Source organism: Salmo salar, chromosome 19, assembly GCF_965601325.2.
Source record: "Salmo salar chromosome 19, fSalSal1, whole genome shotgun sequence".
Taxonomy (NCBI): domain Eukaryota; kingdom Metazoa; phylum Chordata; class Actinopteri; order Salmoniformes; family Salmonidae; genus Salmo; species Salmo salar.
In genome coordinates, this window is record NC_138309.1 from 49,268,398 (window position 1) to 49,288,886 (window position 20,489).

General features: G+C 42.7%; 1 protein-coding gene across 2 annotated transcripts in view; it reads right to left on the reverse strand.

Annotated features, from left to right (window-relative positions):
* The window catches only part of LOC106578887 (carbonic anhydrase-related protein 10), a 330,090-nt gene that overhangs the window by 282,102 nt on the left and 27,499 nt on the right, over positions 1-20,489 (reverse strand). For both annotated transcript variants that reach the window (XM_014158123.3, XM_014158122.3), the window contains exon 2: positions 18,849-18,923. In XM_014158123.3, coding sequence (XP_014013598.1) covers positions 18,849-18,923 — 75 coding nt within the window. The remainder of the gene's footprint in view (positions 1-18,848; positions 18,924-20,489) is intronic.

A 20,489-nucleotide genomic window follows, 5' to 3' on the forward strand; every position in this document is an offset into this window, starting at 1 on the left:
TATGCAGGTTTAAAAATATATACTTCTGTGTATTGATTTTAAGAAAGGCATTGATGTTTATGGTTAGGTACAGTCGTGCAACGATTGTGCTTTTTTCGCAAATGCGCTTTTGTTAAATCATCCCCCGTTTGGCGAAGTCGGCTGTCTTTGTTAGGAAGAAATAGTCTTCACAGTTCGCAACGAGCCAGGCGGCCCAAACTGCTGCATATACCCTGACTCTGTTTGCAAGAGAAGTGACACATTTTCCCTAGTTAAAAGAAATTCATGTTAGCAGGCAATATTAACTAAATATGCAGGTTTAAAAATATATACTTGTGTATTGATTTTAAGAAAGACATTGATGTTTATGGTTAGGTACACGTCGGAGCAAAGACAGTCCTTTTTCGCGAATGAGCACCCCATCGATTATATGCAACGCAGGACAGGCTAGATAAACTAGTAATATCATCAACCATGTGTAGTTAACTAGTGATTATGATTGATAGTTTTTCATAAGAAAAGTTTAATGCTAGCTAGCAACTTACCTTGGCTTCTTACTGCATTCGCGTAACAGGCAGGCTTCTCGTGGAGTGCAACATAAAGCAGGTGGTTAGAGTGTTGGACTAGTTAACATAAGGTTGCATCCCCAAGCTGACAAGGTAAAAATCTGTCGTTATGCCCCTGAACAAGGCAGTTAACCCACCGTTCCAAGGCCGTCATTGGAAATAAGAATGTGTTCTTAACTGACTTGCCTAGTTAAATAAAGGTAAAAAAAAAAAAATCAGATTACCGATTGTTATGAAAACTTGAAATCGGCCCTAATTAATCGGCCATTCCGATTAAATCGGTCAACCTCTAGTTGAGACAGCAGAGACAGGCTGACAGGCTGAGACAGCAGAGACATGCTGATAGGCTGAGGCAGCAGAGACAGGTTGAAATGCTGAGACAGCAGAGACAGCAGAGACAGGCTGAGACAGCAGAGACAGGCTGAGACAGCAGAGACAGGCTGACAGGCTGAGACGGCAGAGACAGGCTGACAGGCTAAGGCGGCAGAGACATGCTAAGGTGGCAGAGACAGGCTGACAGGCTGAGACAGCAGAGACATGCTGACAGGCTGAGACAGCAGAGACAGGCTGACAGGTTAAGGCAGCATAGACAGGCTGACAGGCTGAGGCAGCAGAGACAGGCTGACAGGCTGAGACAGGCTGACAGGCTGAGACAGCAGAGACAGGCTGACAGGCTAAGGCAGCATAGACAGGCTGACAGGCTGAGGCAGCAGAGAGAGGCTGACAGGCTGAGAAAGCAGAGACAGGCTGACAGGCTAAGGCAGCATAGACAGGCTGACAGGCTGAGGCAGCAGAGACAGGCTGAGACAACAGATTAGGACAACAGAGAAGCATAATGCATAACAATCTCATACTGTATAACCAACATAGATTTAATTTGACTGACAGCAACAGTCACCAGTAGAGACATCTGGCTATTTCCAAAAGCTATAAATCATCTCTGTGCTTATTGATACAACATAGTGATATTGAATTGACAGGGTATTCATTTTATCTCGCGTGGACAAACAGAAATTGTACCGTAGATCTGTCATGATACAACAAGGTGAGTGAAATAAACAGCAGCATTAGTTCTGGTGCTTGGTTCTTTCGTCACTGGTTATTTGGACAAATCACGATCTCGCAGGTGTTAGTATCTTTCGAATTTTGGAAGGGGAGGGGAAATTTGGCCCATAGACTTGCCCAAAACTTAAAAAGAGAGTGGGTGGAGCTTTTTGTTCCGATCCTCATTCCATTTCTGCTCTTAACACGTATGGATCCAAAACTTAATCGAGCATCTGACCAATGCGACTTTAGTTCTGGGTTAACCGAGATGAGTATTAATTATACTGTAAGAAATGACCAGTCCATTAGTAGAGACATAATGTACACCGTTCTAGATAATACATTAATATGTTTACTTTAGTACTCCTAAACCAACATCTACCAGCACCCACAGTCTTCCTTCGCATCTTGACTCTATCTGTTCTGGCAGTAGCTTAACTCTGACGGACAACCCTCTAGAGCCCAGTGCTGGCAGCCTGGCAGTCACTCCCCCATCATCATCACAATTCAAATGGGTCATAATGCTCCACAGCAGAACGCCTTGTACTGATTTAATAAAAACACAGAAACCAATCATAATGCAAAACTGCATTTATTGGGCCAATCACAATGCAGAACTCCATCTACTGATCCAAACACTCCATCTATTGGTCCAGCCAAAACAGCCCATCGCCCCAAACTCATCCAATCAAAACAGCCCATCATGGTTCCTCCAATACTGTCTCATCTCTAAGGATCTTTAATGCAAATTGTCCCTTTGCTAGTCCTTCTAGTGCCTCTGTAGCAGAAACAAGCTGGCAAAGTGCTATTGGATATCAATTTTCCCCCAATAAAGTGCAGGTTGCAAATCGGCTGCACCCTCATGGATCATCTCTGTGTTGTTTAATTGGGTTTCGATCAGACACTGTCACTCGGAGAAGCATTCACTGCCTGCCAGACCACACACACACACACACACACACACACACACACACACACACACACACACACACACACACACACACACACACACACACACACACACACACACACACACACACACACTCACACAATATATACCTGACAATTAGCAGCGGCCAGAGATTCTGAAGAGGCTTAACGGAAGTATTACGTTAAAAGTCCTGAAAGGGTTTTGGACACAAACACTGTAGCTCAGAAAACCTGTAATTGATGAATCCTACTTGTCTCTGAGTGGCAAGGCTCCAGTCTTGCTGGAGAAACCTCTAATTTGTTAAGCAATGAAAACGAAAGCTTATACTATGATTGTTGGAAACCGAAGTGGACATTAAACACGACTTTTAGAGAGAGAAGAAAACGGAGAGTGGAATTATCATCAACTGTGTAGCAAAAGAAGACAGTGAAGACACTTCAATAAAAAACATAAGCTGGTGTACACTCAGTGAAAATCATTTAGTGTAGAGCTGCTGATTAATGGGTGAATAAACTGGAAGCTGTGACAATAGAGTTGCACACTCTATAAATAAATATATATATAGATATATATATAAACTCTCAGTAATTTATTGGGTAAAAAAACCACTAACGTTTCGGCACCCCTGTGCCTTCTTCAGGGTGATGTCATGAATGCTTGAAGCAGGTTATGTAGACAGACAGTGCAATTAGTGCAACTAATGACAATAGTGAGGGGTGTGTCGTAATTGCTAGGTTGATCGGAATGATTTGAGCGAAACTGTTAAAAGACAATAGCCCACAGCATATTGAATATATTATGCCATTATTATCATTAGCATAACATTAGCATCAACATACATTATTGTTAAGTTTAATTTCACCTATATATTTAAATATTTCCAATTTAATTTAAACAAAAAATTGCATGTAATCTTTTGTTTCAAGCATTAGGCATAATAAGCATCATCAACGGGGAACGTATTGTGTGTATTCTGATAAGCTGTAGAAAGAATACATTCATTTACAAGACCTGTTCACAGATAATAGAATTGGTCATGAGAAGGGCCTGAGATCAAAGTCAATATTCAGACCACTAGGGGTTAATGTTTTTAAATAGGATGTCCAGTAAGCCTCCCTCTGTAGTAGTAGGATCTCCATGTTACCTCCTCTCCTTGGTAGAGTAACATGCTCAATGCCTGTGTATTTGAGGGAGGAGATAGGATGGTTAGCTTCAACAAAGTGAGCTGCTTCTGGATAGTCAACGTTCTTACTCCTGATTGAGCTGCGGTGTTCAGCTATGCGTTGTTTTAATTGTCTTTTCGTTTGTCCTATGTAGGCTTACCCACATGAACAGGTGATGAGATAGATTACTCCCTTGGTCTTGCATGAGATGATACCCCTAACAGGGAATTTCCAAGCTGTATGTTGGTGTCTGAAGAAGGATATTTTTGTAGTGCTATTGCACTGTGCGCATGAGCCACATTTGTAGTTCCCATTAGCAATGGGTGTCAAGGGTGTTTGAGTGGGCCCAGGGGGCAGGTCAGATCTCACCAATATCTTCAATATTGCGACCACGTTTACAGACCACCAGTGGGGGTTCCTTGAAGACGTGTGCATTTTTTCCGCCTGATTGCAGAATATGCCAATGCTTTTTCAGGATTGCTTAAATTTTCTTTGAACACTTGGTGTACTTAGTGCAAAACACTGTTTTGCGTTGTTTTTCTTCTTTGGTATAGTTTTTAGCAATTTTTCTCTTGGTTTTTGATATATTTTCATCATTGGCAACTTCAAGAGTTTTGTCCTTGTAGCCTCTCATTTTGAATGTATCTGCCACTTTCTTAGCTTTGCTGTCAAAATCTGTCTGGTGGCCACAGATTGGTTTAACCCTGCATAACTGGCTATATGGTAGACCAATCTTGATGGGAAGAGGATGCATACTATCCGCACATACAGTGAGGGAAAAAAGTATTTGATCCCCTGCTGATTTTGTACGTTTGCCCACTGACAAAGAAATGATCAGTCTATAATTTTAATGGTAGGTTTATTTGAACAGTGAGACTCCCTTTAAGAGTGTGCTCCTAATCTCAGCTCGTTACCTGTATAAAAGACACCTGGGAGCCAGAAATCTTTCTGATTGAGAGGGGGTCAAATACTTATTTCCCTCATTAATATGCAAATCAATTTATAACATTTTTGACATGCGTTTTTCTGGATTCTTTTGTTGTTATTCTGTCTCTCACTGTTCAAATAAACCTACCATTAAAATTATAGACTGATCATTTCTTTGTCAGTGGGCAAACGTACAAAATCAGCAGGGGATCAAATACTTTTTTCCCTCACTGTAGCAAGGTATTGCGGTCTGTGGGCTTTGTGTATCAGTCTGTGTGTAATGCATCATTCTCTTTGATACTCCATAAGTCCAGGTAGTTTATTTTTCTCATCAGTCTGCATGGTGAATTTGAAATATTCAGAGCTCTCAATTTACAGAGTTTGGAATTCATTTAGTTCCTGCTGACTTCCTTCCCAGAGCACAAAGACATCATCTACAGCTGAAGTCGGAAGTTTACATACACCTTACCCAAATACATTTAATCTCAGTTTTTCACAATTCCTGACATTAATTCATTGTAAAAATGCCCTGTCTTAGGTCAGTTAGGATCACAACTTTATTTTAAGAATGTGAAATCTCAGAATAATAGTAGAGAATGATTTATTTCAGCTTTTATTTCTTTCATCACATTCCTAGTGGGTCAGAAGTTTAAATACACTCAATTAGTATTTGGTAGCATTGCCTTTAAATTGTTTAACTTGAGTCAAACGTTTCGGGTAGCCTTCCACAAGCTTCCCACAATAAGTTGGGTGAATTTTGGCCCATTCCTTCTGACAGACCTGGTGTAACTGAGTCAGGTTTGTAGGCCTCCTTGCTCGCACACGCTTTTTCAGTTCTACCCACAAATTTTCTATGGGATTGAGGTCAGGGCTTTGTGATGGCCACTCCAATACCTTGACTTTATTGTCCTTAAGCCATTTTGCCACAACTTTGGAAGTATGCTTGGGGTCATTGTCCATTTGGAAGACCCATTTGCAACCAAGCTTTAACTTCCTGACTGATGTCTTGAGATGTTACTTCAATATATCCACATAATTTTCCTCCCTCATGAAGCCATCTATTTTGTGAAGTGCACTAGTCCCTGCTGCAGCAAAGCACCCCACAATATGATGCTGCCACTCCCATGCTACACGGTTGGAATGCTGTTCTTCGGCTTGCAAGCCTCCCCCTTTTTCCTCCAAACATAACAATGGTCATTATGGCCAAACAGTTCTGTTTTTGTTTCATCAGACCAGAGGACATTTCTCCAAAAAGTATGATCTTTGTTCCCATGTGCAGTTGCAAACCGTAGTCTGTCTTTTTTTGTGGTTTTGGAGCAGTGGCTTCTTCCTTACTGAGCTGCCTTTCAGGTTATGCCGATATAGGATTTGTTTTACTGTTGATATAGATAGGTTTGTACCTGTTTCCTCCAGCATCTTCACAAGGTCCTTTGCTGTTGTTCTGGGATTGATTTGCACTTTTCGCACCAAAGTATGTTCATCTCTAGGAGACAGAACGCGTCTCCTTCCTGAGCCATATGACAACTGCGTGGTCCCATGGTGTTTATACTTGCATACTATTGTTTGTACAGATGAACGTGGTACCTTCAGGCATTTGGAAATTGCTCCCAAGGATAAACCAGACTTGTGGAGGTCTACAATTTTTTTCTGAGGTCTTGGCTGATTTCTTTTGTCTTTCTCATGATGTCAAGCGAAGAGGCACTGAGTTTGAAAGTAGGCCTTGAAATACATTCACAGGTACACCTCCAATTGACTCAAATGATGTCAATTAGCTTATCAGAGGCTTCTAAAGCCATGACGTCATTTTATGGAATTTTCTGAGCTGTTTAAAGGCACAGTCAACTTAGTGTATGTAAACTTCTGACCCACTGGAATTGTGATACAATTAATTATAAGTGAAATAATCTGTCTGTAAACAATTGTTGGAAAAATTACTTGTGTCATGCACCACAAGTGCCAAAACTACAGTTTGTTAACAAGAAATTTGTGGAGTGGTTGAAAAACAAGTTTTAATGACTCCATTCTTAGTGTAAGTAAACTTCCAACTTCAACTGTATGCATCTCTTCCATAGAACAATTTTTAAAAGTAGGGGGTGTGTCTCTGTTTTGTAAATGAGTGCTTCCTCAAATTGTCCCACATATAGGTTTCCATAGTTGGGGGAAAAGGGAAATCCATGGCTACACCCCAAATATGAAGGAAAAGGTCTCACAGATGAAGTAGTTATTGGATAATACCAGTTCAGCGAGTTGCAAGGGGCAATCATTGGATAGAGCAAGGGTAGAGTCTCACTGCTGAAGGAAGAGCTGCAGTGCCTGCAAGCCTCCAGTGTGTGGGATGTTAGTATACAAGCTCTCCACATCAAAAGTGGCCAGCAGGGTGGTATCCTTCCTTAGCCCTCTATCAACGAGATCATGTGACTAGTGTCTTTAACATAAGATGGGAGATTCTCAACCAACTAATATGGTGATCCAGATACTTAGAAATGTTTGAGGTCACAGAGTCAATTGCTGCTACAATGGGTCTACCTGGAGGAGGAGACACTTGTTTGTATAATTTAGCGACTGTATAAAAAGTTGGTATCTTAGGAAATTTCACACATAGAAATTCAAATTCTTTTTTGGTAATTTGTCCTGATTCCAAACAACTTTCCACTGTGGATGTGATATTGTGCTGGAATTCTAGTGTAGGGTCATGATTACCTAGGATAGGATAAAGTAATCCTTCTAACCCCCCCCCTTAAAAGATTTAGATGCACTATTGTAAAGTGGTTGTTCCACTGGATATCATAAGGTGAATGCACCAATTTGTAAGTCGCTCTGGATAAGAGCGTCTGCTAAATGACTTAAATGTAATGTAAATGTAAATGTAATGATTCAGTTTGTGATAGAAGTCACCTTTAGATAGTTGTCGGTGACATTCATTCACACAGTCACATTTGTTTTGTATACAAATTCCTCCTCCTTTGTCACATTTTTAATGATAATGGAAAGATCTGACTATAAGTCCTTAAGAGCCATTCTCTCGTCTCTACTCGGGTTATCATTGGATTTGTGTTTCTGTTTGTCTTTCAGTAAGTCACCTACATCATTTTCAACAATCCTGCAGAAGGTTTCTATGGATGCATTACATTTGGGGGGAGGTACAAATGAACTTTTTGCTCTAAATGTGGTTCTCTCAGAGTTCTCAGGTCCCTCAGCTTGGTTGATGGCTCCATCTTCTGAATGACTCACGGTAGGGCAGGTAAGTCTATTGATTAACGTGGTAGACCTATGTGTATATCTGACTGAGGATGACATTACAAATGGAGTCCTGTAAGTTTCACTCTTATCAAAGATCTCACGCAATTTCAGATTACAGAAAAACTTGAATAGATCTATCTGGACGTTAAAGTCATGAATGTATGTTGTAGGTACAAATGATAACTCCTTATTGACAACACTAAGGTGGGCTGGTGTCAGGATCTTACTTGATAAGTTGAAGACATTTAGCTCCTGTTTGATGTATTATAATTATTTATTATGTTAAAGTTGGGCTATAAGACCCCTCCCTCACTACATCTATAGGGTCCTGGACTACAGATTAGCAATATATATATGCATTATAAGGTTTAATATTGTTCCACAGTTCTTTTCTAGTCACTGCTTCTTATAAGAAACGGTCTGAGAGATGTGTGAGTTATTGCAGTCAAAACTGGGTGTCTGTGAGAAAGCGCCTCAAAGCTAAAAGAGGTTAATAGACACAGAACCCTGCAGCGGAGTGAAAGAGATGAGAGATAAGTCAGACATACCACAATAAAGCAACTTGGGGAGGTGAAAATTACTGGTGAGCCCTTAGAAAACACTGGAACTATTGTTATCTCCTGCAAGTTTGTATAACTGTAAATGCATGGGCTTCATCTCATGAGTAGAAGGTGTTGACGTAGGCAGTTACATCACTAGGGCAAGCATATTAAAGCAACTTGGACCCTTTCCTATTTTGCAGAACTTACTCGGAAACATGCGTGCCATGTTCCCGTTGTCAACTTCTGTCTGCAATTGCATTAACCTGTTATGGCTAGGGGGCAGTATTTTCACGGCTGGATAAAAAATGTACCCGATTTAATCTGGTTACTACTCCTGCCCAGTAACTAGAATATGCATATAAGTATTGGCTTTGGATAGAAAACACTCCAAAGTTTCTAAAACTGTTTGAATGGTGTCTGTGAGTATAACAGAACTCAAATGGCAGGTCAAAACCTGAGAGATTCCTTTACAGGAAGTGGCCTGTCTGACCATTTCTTGAACTTCTTTGCCATCTCTATCTTTTACAAAGGATCTCTGCTCTAACGTGACACTTCCTACGTCTTCCATGGGTGCTCAGAGCCCGGGAAAAAACAGAATGTCGTCATCCCAGCCCCAGGCTGAAACACATTATCGCCTTTCTCAAGTGGCCGATCAAGGGACTGTGGGCTTAGGCGCGTGCCCTGGCTGCCCCCGTCTTTGTGATTTTTCCTCTGTTTGCCGAAAAGGAGATTCCCGGTCGGAATATTATCGCTTTTTTACGAGATAAATTGCATAAAAATTGATGTTAAACAGCGGTTGACATGCTTCGAAGTACGGTAATGGAATATTTAGAATTTTTTTGTCACGAATTGCGCCATGCGCGAGACCCTGATTTACCATTTCGGATAGTGTCTGGGACGCACGAACAAGACGCCGCTATTCGGATATAACGATGGATTATTTTGGACCAAACCAACATTTGTTATTGAAGTAGCAGTCCTGGGAGTGCATTCTGACAAAGACAACAAAAGGTAATCAAACTTTTATAATAGTAAATCTGATATTTGTGAGTGCTAAACTTGCCGGGTGTCTAAATAGCTAGCCCGTGATGGCTGGGCTATGTACTTAGAATATTGCAAAATGTGCTTTCACCAAAAGGCTATTTTAAAATCGGACATATCGAGTGCATAGAGGAGTTCTGTATCTATAATTCTTAAAATAATTGTTATGCTTTTTGTGAACGTTTATCGTGAGTAATTTAGTAAATTGTTAGAAAATTCCCCGGAAGTTTGCGGGGGGTATGCTAGTTCTGAACGTCACATGCTAATGTAAAAAGCTGTTTTTTGATATAAATATGAACTTGATTGAACAAAACATGCATGTATTGTATAACATAATGTCCTAGGTGTGTCATCTGATGAAGATCATCAAAGGTTAGTGCTGCATTTAGCTGTCTTCTGGGTTTTTGTGACATTATATGCTAGCTTGAAAAATGGGTGTCTGATTATTTCTGGCTTGGTACTCTGCTGACATAATCTAATGTTTTGCTTTCGCTGTAAAGCCTTTTTGAAATCGGACAGTGTGGTTAGATAAAGGAGAGTCTTGTCTTTAAAATTCTGTGAAATAGTCATATGTTTGAAAAATTGAAGTTTTTGTATTTTTGAGGAATTTGTCATTCGCGCCACGCCTATCATTGGATATTGGAGCAGGTGTTCCGCTAGCGGAACGTCTAGATGTAAGAGGTTAATAAAAGGTTTTTGATTGATTTACTTAAAGACATTGTATGATTATTGATTTCACCAATAAGCAAATGATTGACAAGGAACATACCCCAACACCGCCAAACCCTCCACTAATCCGGAAGACGCTAGGTCAATTGTGGACAGGCGGTCCAGGATCGAACCAGAGTCTGTAGTGACGCCTCTAGCACTAAGATGCAGTGCCTTAGACTGTTGCTCCACTCGACAACCATACTGACAGCTTACTGTTTGACACTTCAACAACTATACTGACAACTTACTGTTTGACACGTCAACAACCATACTGACAGCTAACTGTTTGTTTCTGTCTACAGCTGGTAATGTGTCTGATTGTATCTCACGTTTGCTCTTGTTCAGCTAAGGAGAGCTGTCTTCCAAGCATCAAATCAAATCAAACTGTATTTGTCACATGTGTAGACCTTACCGTGAAATGCTTACTTACAAGCCCTTAACCAACAGAACAGTACAAGAAGAAAATATTTACCAAATAAACTATAGTAAAAAAAGTATAAAAAGTAACACAATAACATATCAATAACGAGGCAATATACAGGTGGTACCGGTACCGAGTCAGTGTGCGGGGGTACAGGTTAGAGGTAATTTGCACATGTAGGTAGGGGTAAAGTGACTATGCATAGATAATATACAGCGAGTAGCAGCAGCGTACAAAACAAATGGAAGGGGGGGGTCAATGTAATAGTCCGGTGGCCATTTGATTAGTTGTTCAGCAGTCTTATGGCTTGGGGATAGATGCTGTAAAGGAGACTTTTGGTCCTGCATTTGGCGCTTCGGTACTGCTTGCCGTGCGGTAGCAGAGAAAACTGTCTGACTTAGGTGACTGGAGTCTCTGACAATTTGATGGGATTTCCTCTGACAACTCTTGGATTGCAGGAAGCTTGGCCCCAGTGATGTACTGGGCCGTACACACTACCCTCTGTAGCGCCTTATGGTCAGGTGACGAGCAGTTGCCATACCAGGCGGTGATGCAACCGGTCAGGATGCTCTCGATGGTGCAGCTGTAGAACTTTTTGAGGATCTAGGGACTCATGCCAAATCTTTTCAGTCTGCCCTCTTCACGACTGTCTTAGTGTGTTTGGACCATGATAGATCATTGGTGATGTGGACACCAAGGAACTTGAACTCTCGACCCGATCCACTACAGCCCCATTGATGTTATTGGGGGCTTGTTTGGCCCGCCTTTTCCTGTAGTCCACGATCAGCTCCTTTGTCTTGCTCACATTGAGGGAGAGGATGTTGTCCTGGCACTACACTGCCAGTTCTCTGACCTCTTCCCTATAGGCCGTCTCATCGTTGTCGGTGATCAGGCCTACCAGTGTTGTGTCGTCAGCAAACTTAATGATGGTGTGTGAGTAGTGTTTGGCCACGCAGTCGTGGGTGAACAACGAGTACACAAGGGGACTAAGTACACACCCCTGAGGTGCCCCGGTGTTGAGGATCAGCGTGGCAAATGTGTTGTTGCCTACCCTTACCACCTGGGGGCGGCCCGTCAGGAAGTTCAGGATCCAGTTGCAGAGGGAGGTGTTTAGTCCCAGGGTCCTTAGCTAAGTGATGAGCTTCGTGGGCACTTTGGTGTTGAACGCTGAGCTGTAGTCAATGAACAGCATTCTCACATAGGTGTTCCTTTTCTCCAGGTGGGAAAGGCCAGTGTGGAGTGCGATTGAGATTGCATCATCTGTGGATCTGTTGGGGCGGTATGCAAATTGGAGTGGGTCTAGGATATCCGGGAGGATGCTGTTGATGTGAGCCATAACCAGCCTTTCAAAGCACTTCATGGCTACCGACGTGAGTGCTACGGGGTGGTAATCATTTAGGCAGGTTATCTTCGCTTCCTTGGCCACAGGGACTATGGTGGTATGCATGAAACATGTAGGTATTACAGACTCAGACAGGGAGAGGTTGAAAATGTCAGTGAAGACACTTGCCAGTTGGACCAAGCATGCTTTGAGTACACGTCCTGGTCATCCGTCTGGCTCCACGGCTCTTTAAACGTTGACCTGTTTAAAGGTCGGCTACCGAGAGCATTATCACACAGTCATCCAGAACAGCTAGTGCTCTCGTGCATGCTTCAGTGTTGCTTGCCTCGAAGCCAGCATAAGAGGCATTTAGCTCATCTGGTAGGCTCGCGTCACTGGGCAGCTCACGTCTGGGTTTCCCTTTGTAGTCGTAATAGTTTTCAAGCCCTGCCACATTCGACGAGCGTCAGAGCCAGTGTAGTAGGATTTAATCTTAATTCAGTATTGACGCTTTGCTTGTTTGATGGTTCGTCTGAGGGCATAGCGGGATTTCCTACAGTCATCTGGATTAGTGTCCCGCTCCTTGAAAGTGGACGCTCGAGCCTTTAGCTCGATGTGGATGTTGCCTGTAATCCATAGCTTCTGGTTGGGATATCTACATACGGTCACTGTGGGGACGACATCATCGATGCACTTATTGATGAAGCCGATTACTGAGGGGGTATACTCCTCAATGCAATTGAATCCCGGATCATATTCCAGTCTGTGCTAGCAAAACAGTCCTGTAGAGTAGCATCCGCGTCACCTGACCACTTACGTATTCAGCGAGTCACTGGCACTTCCTGCTTTAGATTTTGCTTGTAAGGAGCATTGTATGCATCTCTGTGTGTGGAGTAAAGGTGGTCAAGAGTTTTTTCACCTCTGGTTGCACATGTGACATGCTGGTAAAAATATGGTAAAACGGATTTAAGTTTGCATGCATTAAAGTTCCCGGCCACTAGGAGCGCCGCTTCTGGGTGAGCATTTTCTTGTTTGCTTATGGCCTTATAGAGTAGGTTGAGCGCGGTCTTAGTGCCAGCATCGGTCTGTGGTGGTAAATAGATGGCTACGAATAACATAGATGAGAACTCTCTTGGTAGATAGAGTACCTTATGATAAGCTGTAGACCACACTAACTCAGGCGAGCAATACCTCGAGAATTCTTTAATATTAGACATCGCGCACCAGCTGATATTGACAAAAAGACACACACCCCCACCCTTCATCTTACCAGACGTAGTTTCTCTATTCTGCTCTGTTGTGCATTGAAAATCCCTCCAGCTCTATATTATCTGTGTCGTCGTTCAGCCACGACTCGGTGAAACATAAGATATTACAGATAATCGTAATTGTAGATCAAACATTTTAATTTCCAATGATTGCATGTTAGCAAGTAGAATTGACGGCAGTGGGAGTTTACTTGCTCGCCTACGGATTGTCTTTTATTTTTTTTCTTATTTTTTTTTTTTTTCTACTGCATCATTGATTGTATGTTGTTTTACTCCATGTGTAACTCTGTGTTTTTGTATGTTGTCGAACTGCTTTGCTTTATCTTGGCCAGGTCGCAATTGTAAATGAGAACTTGTTCTCAACTTGCCTACCTGGTTAAATAAAGGTGAAATAAATAAATAAATAAATAAATAAATACATTTAAAAAAAAGGCAGCCCGATCTGTGCCCTCTTTTCCTCCATATTTTCTTCACACAAATGACGGGGATCTGGGCCTGTTCCCGGGAGAGCAGTATATCTTTCTCATCTGAGTCGTTAAAGGAAAAAGCTTCTTCCAGTTCGTTCTGATTAATCATCTCCATCTGTCCTTCATCTCCATCTCTCCTTCATTTCCCATCCTTGTCTCTTCCTATCACCCTCACCCACCCTCTCCCACTCTCTTCTTGTCCCTCTCTCTTCCCTCTCCCTGTCCTCTCCATCTCCACTCTCATTAGTTCATGGCTGGAGCACTCAGCGCAACACTTCACACCAGAGAGCCATCAGACGCCTACCAGCTACACAGCAGAGAGACAACCAGCAGGCAGCCAGGCCAGCCGAGTCTCTATCTACCCTGCATCTTGCTCCAGTGGTGCAGGACAGACAAGGGACATTTTAAAGAGATAGAGGGCGGAGAAAGAGGGGGGTGGAAGGACAGAGAAGGAATAGAAATGACAGTCATAATGACTAATGGATGGAGGGTGAGTGTTAACCAGTCACTTTTATGCAACCTCCTTTCTCTCCCTCTATACGCCACAGGTTACCAGATCCACATCACATTTTCTGTCTCCCTGCATGACAACTCAAGGTGGTTCAACCACTGCTTTGGATCTTGCCAGGCCCCCCTCCCTCCTTCCCTCCCTCCATCCCTCCCTCTCTCCCTTATCCTAACTCATAGCAACCAGCCATTCTTCAAAGGTTTTATCTTCTCTAAAATCACCTTTCAGCAGAAAGGACAACATAATCTGCTGAAATGGGACAAAGAGAAAAGCGGGGGGAAATGACAAAAACAGAACAATAAATAACAGATAAACAGCTCCATACCCGGGCCAGGCTTCCTAGAATGACCCCGGATGAAGCTAATGATCTATGACCTTTCGTTAACCCATAGTGTGTCAATAAGAGCTGCATCTCAAAGCTCTCTGAAAAGATGACCGCACACTGAGTGAATAGGATGGAGTTACCCCTACACACTGATCCAAGGTCAGATTTGTATTCCCCTGCACTCTAATAGTTAATATTAGGATCTAGGGAGGATGAGCTGATCCTAGATATGTGGCTAGGAGAATCTTCTCCCCAAAGCCGATTAAAAAGAGTCGGAGAAGGGGATACTAATGGTTCTTGTTGACCTTTTGGAAATGCTAAAGCTAATTGGGGTCAGAAAGGGCTCAGAAAGAGCAGAATAATTTGCAAAGGTCAGTTATGTGACATAAGGCTACAAAAATGGGATCATGTTAGCATTTATGACCTTACAAAGAGCCCACTTTCCAGAAATGTTCAAAAATTCTGGTCCGGGGGAGTGGACCCATCAGAGTGCGCATTTTTGTACCAACCAAGCACTAGCAAACCTGAAGCAATCATTAGCAATCATTAGCAGAATCATACGGTCAAAAACTAAACAAACCAAAAATACCCTGTGGATTCCCAGGACTCTTCCCAGGACCCTCAACGTCTTGCGGGTTTATTTTATTTAAAAAATGTTTTACCCCTTTTTCTCCCCAAATTTCATGATACCCAATTGGTAGTTACAGTCTTGTCCCATCGCTGCAACTCCCCTATGGACTCGGAAGAGGCGAAGGTTGAGAGCCATGCGTCCTCCGAAACACGACCCTGCCAAGCCGCACTGCTTTTTGACACACTGCTCGCTTAACCTGGAAGCCAGCCCCACCTATGTGTTGTAGGAAACACCGTACAACTGGCGACCATGTCAGCATGCGCCCAGCCCGCCACAGGAGTTGCTAGAGTGTGATGGGACAAGGACATCCCGGCCAGCCAAAACCTCCCCTAACCCTGACGACGCTGGGCCAATTGTGAGTTGCCTCATGGGTCTCCCGGTCACGGCTAACTGCGACACAGCCCGGGATAGAATCCGGATCTGCAGTGACGCCTCAAGCACGGCAGTGCCTTATACCGCTGCGCCACTAGGGAGGCCTTGCAGTTGGGTAACAATAGACACAGAATATCTCCATGCCCCTAGACATGATTAAACAAATTAAAATATATATCCTGAGGAATTAGTCAAACCAAATCCTTATAGAAAACGTTGATAGCTACCATTTTAACTGTTAAAATTCAAAGACAACAATTGAAAAGGTACAATAAAATCCATAAAAACAATACTGACCGAATCCTCCCAGTCTCCCTGCGGTCCTAGTTATAAAAACCACAGTGCATGATCAACTAATTCAGCATTATCTCACCCTAGCGCCGTTTCTTAGCCAGTAAAACTCACTATATTATCTCAACCTTGCTCCGTTTCTTACCCAGTAAATCTCACTTTATTATATCACACTAGCTCCCTTTCTTACCCAGTAAATCTCACTATATTATCTCAGCCTAGCTCTCTTTCTTACCCAGTAAATCTCACTCCATTATCTCACCCTAGCTCCGTTTCTTACACATTAAATCTCACTCCATTATCTCAACCTAGCTCCATTTCTTACACATTAAATCTCACTCCATTATCTCAACCTAGCTCCGTTTCTTACCCAACAAATCTCACTTCATTATCTCACCCTAGCTCCGTTTCTTACCCTGTAAATGTCACTTCATTATCTCACCCTAGCTCCCTTTCTTACCCAGTAAATTTCACTTCCTTATCTCAACCTAGCTCTCTTTCTTACCCAGTAAATTTCACTTCCTTTTCTCAACCTTGCTCCGTTTCTTACCCTTTAAATCTCACTTACTTATCTCACCCTAGCTCCCTAGCTTCCTTTCTTTACCCAGTAAATTTCACTTCTTTCAAGTCTCCTTCTTTGTCAGCTACAATCAGCACCTCTCTGGCGGAGACCGGCAAGAGAGGGACGTAAAAACGTCTGATTACTCTACCTCCTCCCCTCCCTGGCTCAGGAGGATCATGGCTAGTGTATTAGTGGTGCCAGCTGCTGCTGGGTGGTTAGTGGTGCAGGAAGGCCTGTGAGGATAGAGGAGCTGACATTATACTGAACATAAAGCATTCGTCTCTGACAAACACACAGCACACTTCAGTCTCTGACAGTCAACAGCTGTAATAATGTGTGACATGGTCACCTGCAGGTGTAATAAAAAGCATGAAAATGCTTAATTATGCACGCACACACACACACCACACACATGTACATGTATACACTTAGAGCTGGGTGATATTGACCAAAATTAATATCGCAATAAATTGACAATTTATTTGCAATAACAATAAATTACAATACATTATTTTGTGGGGAGGTGCTAAAGCTGGGAGATATGGACAAGAAGTCATATTGTGATAAATGCAACTATTTTGCTGGATAATAATAAATACAACGATAATCTTTTTTTATGGACAGTTACTTTACATTAGCGGCAGCGCTCTAGCCAACTTTTTTTCAGTGCAACGAAAGACAACTGAGATGGAATCCTATCATTCAAAAAGTAAGCTATTACATCCTACATATCCAGCGAACGCATTACTGGCATGTTCCTGTGCAACCTGTGAAAATAAGATCCAGAATTATCCGATTTCATTTGTGCTCTTCAGAGAATTTGCCGACATCTTTGTGCATGTAAGCTGTATTATTCACCACCTGAGGAAGTGGGAACTGAAAATACTTGAATTCATCTATCCGTAAATGTAGGATAATGTCCGACAGAAACTTTACAGTGCTAGTCCTAGGCTACTTGATGAGGCCTAATGACTGTAAATGGTCTGGGCGAATCAAAACCATACTCCAGAATCTCCTGTCCGCGGGCGAATCAAAACCACCCAACAGACTCCTCTCCACGGGCGAATCAAAACCATACGACAGACTCTCCTCTCCGCGGGCGAATCAAAACCACACGACACACTCTCCTCTCTGTGGGCGAATCAAAACCACACGACAGACTCTCCTCTCCACGGGCGAATCAAAACCATACAACAGACTCTCCTCTCTGTGGGCGAATCAAAACCACACGACAGACTCTCCTCTCCGCAGGCGAATCAAAACCATACGACAGACTCTCCTCTCCGCGGGCGAATCAAAACCACACTCCAGACTCTCCTCTCCGCGGGCGAATGAAAACCATACAACAGACTCTCCTCTCCGCGGGCGAATCAAAACCATACGACACTCTCCTCTCCACGGGCGAATCAAAACCATACGACAGACTCTCCTCTCCGCGGGCGAATCAAAACCATATGACACTCTCTCCTCTCCGCGGGCGAATCAAAACCATATGACTGACTCTACTCTCCACGGGCGAATCAAAACCATACGACTGACTCTCCTCTCCGTGGGCGAATCAAAACCATACGACTGACTCTCCTCTCCACAGGCGAATCAAAACCATATGACACACTCTCCTCTCCGCAGGCGAATCAAAACCATACTCCAGACTCTACTCTCCACGGGCGAATCAAAACCATACAACAGTCTAATCCGGTTGTAAATTGGTGCCATGAACTCAACATTAAGTGAGAAATAAATGATATACTCACAGAAAGCTGTGACTCTCCTCTCTGTAACTAGAACAACAGAAGTTGCTTCATAAACTGTCTTTCTCCCACAATTACATTTTGAGCAACTGTCATGTGCTTGTGCTCCGCAGAATACATCACTTCCTCCGTGCGCACAGTGAGAGGGAGTGAGAGTGGCTCGCTCACACAGCAGCCGACAGTGAAATGGGAACAGACAGATACTTTCACATAATAGCAGGAATCAACATAATGCATAGGCTATTACTGTTGACCAGATAATGGTTTTAGAAAAATCTACAGGAACGTCGTGTAGCTAAATCACCGAAAATGACCGACGTACACAAAATGCTACGGTAAGGGGAAGGTAATGTCAGTGTGGGTAGTTGTTGGTTTATCATCCCAGCTCTGCACATACTCATTTAAAAGAACACATCTGCATGCAACACAACACACACACCTGCAGCGTCATCAAAAGCCCTCAACAGCTCAGCAGAAGAAAAATACAATCTTGGGAAATAATTGTGGTGACGGGTACACATAGAAGGAAATGAACGAGGTAGAAGAAAGGCCCTTGTAAACCTGCCAGTCAATCAGCGACAAAACAACATCAGCTAGACGACAAGGGCAACAAAAGTCTTGTAAGAATTAAAAACAGCGCCACTGGCAAGGTAGTCGAGGTATGAAAACAGAAAAAATGCAATGTTCTTCACACTTCACACTGGGGAGAAAAAAACAAAAAGAGTTCAACCTTATAGAAAATAAACATCAGTCTTAACTGTAGACAGTACAGTATAGGGATTCTTACCTGGTACGAAGCTCCCCTGAACCACCTCCTTGTATGCCCACCATCCATCATGTATTTTAGGTGCATTTGGCTGAGCTGTCGGAGAGGCAGGAAACAGACAACAATCAGTTGAACGTTCATTTGAGACAAGAGAGACAATATTCGCTCCCGGTGTTCACGTCACCGACTCCTTCGCGGAGATGTTCCGTTATGATCCCCTTCCTTTCTAGCCAACCTTGCTAACCTTCCCAGCTAGAGGCCTCCCTGAAGACAGGCTGAGAACAAACACATCCTCAGGTTATAAATCCTACACACACTTGAACATACACATAATACACACTCACACATACACGCACACACCATGAACGGTATTCCAGGGCGCGTTCTCAGAGCATGCGCAGCTAAACTGGCAGACGTATCCACGGTCATTTTCAACCTCTCCTTGTCCCAGTCTGTAATCCCCACGTCTTAAAATGACTACCATTATTCCTGTTCCTAAGAACTCTAAGGCTTCATGCCACAATGACTATCACCCTGTAGCTCTCACATCTGTAATCATGAAGTGCTTTTAAAGGATGGTTATGGCACACATCAACTCCATCATCCCAGACACCCTAGACCCACTCCAATGTGCATACCGCCCCAGTAGATCCATAAACGACGCAATCTCAATTGCACTGCACACTGCCCTCACCCACCTAGAGAAGAGGAATACCTACAGTACCAGTCAACATTTTGGACACACCGACTCTCTCTCTCCTACTTTTCTTGATTTTTACTATTTTCTACATTGTGGGATAATAGTGAAGACATCAAAACTATGAAATAACACATATGGAATCATGTAGTAACAAAAAAAGTATTAAACAAATCAAAATATATTTTATATTTAAAATTCTTCAAAGTAGCCACACTTTGCCTTGATGACAGCTTTGCACACTCTTGGCATTCTCTCAACCAGCTTCATGGGGTAGTCACCTGGAATGCATTTCAAATAACAGGTGTGCCTTGTTATTTGTGGAATTTCCTTCTTAATGTGTTTGAGACAATCAGTTGGGTTGTGACAATGTAGGGGTGGTATACAGAAGACAGCTCTATTTGGTAAAAGACCAAGTCTATATTATGGCAAGAACAGCTCAAAAAAGCAAAGAGAAACGACAGTCCATCATTACTTTAAGACAAGATCAGTCAATCCGGAAGATTTCAAGAACTTTGAAAGTATCTTCAAGTGCTGTTGCAAAAACCATCAAGCGCTATGATGAAACTGGCTCTCATGAGGACCGCAATAGGAATAGAAGATCCAACAGGAATAGAAGATCCAGAGTTACCTCTGCTGCAGAGGATGAGTTCATTAGAGTTAACTGCACCTCAGATTGCAGTCCAAATAAATGCTTCACAGATTTCAAGTAACAGACACATCTCAACATCAACTGTTCACAGGAGACTGGTTGAATGGTCGAATTGCTGCAAAAGAAACACTCCTAAAGGACACCAATAAGAAGAAGAGACTTGCTTGGGCCAAGAAACACAAGCAATGGACATTAGACCGGTGGAAATCTGTCCTTTGGTCTGATGAGTCCAAATTACATTTTTGGTTCCAACCGGTGTGTCTTTGTGAGATGCAGAGTAGGTGAACAGATGATCTCCGCAAGTGTGGTTCCC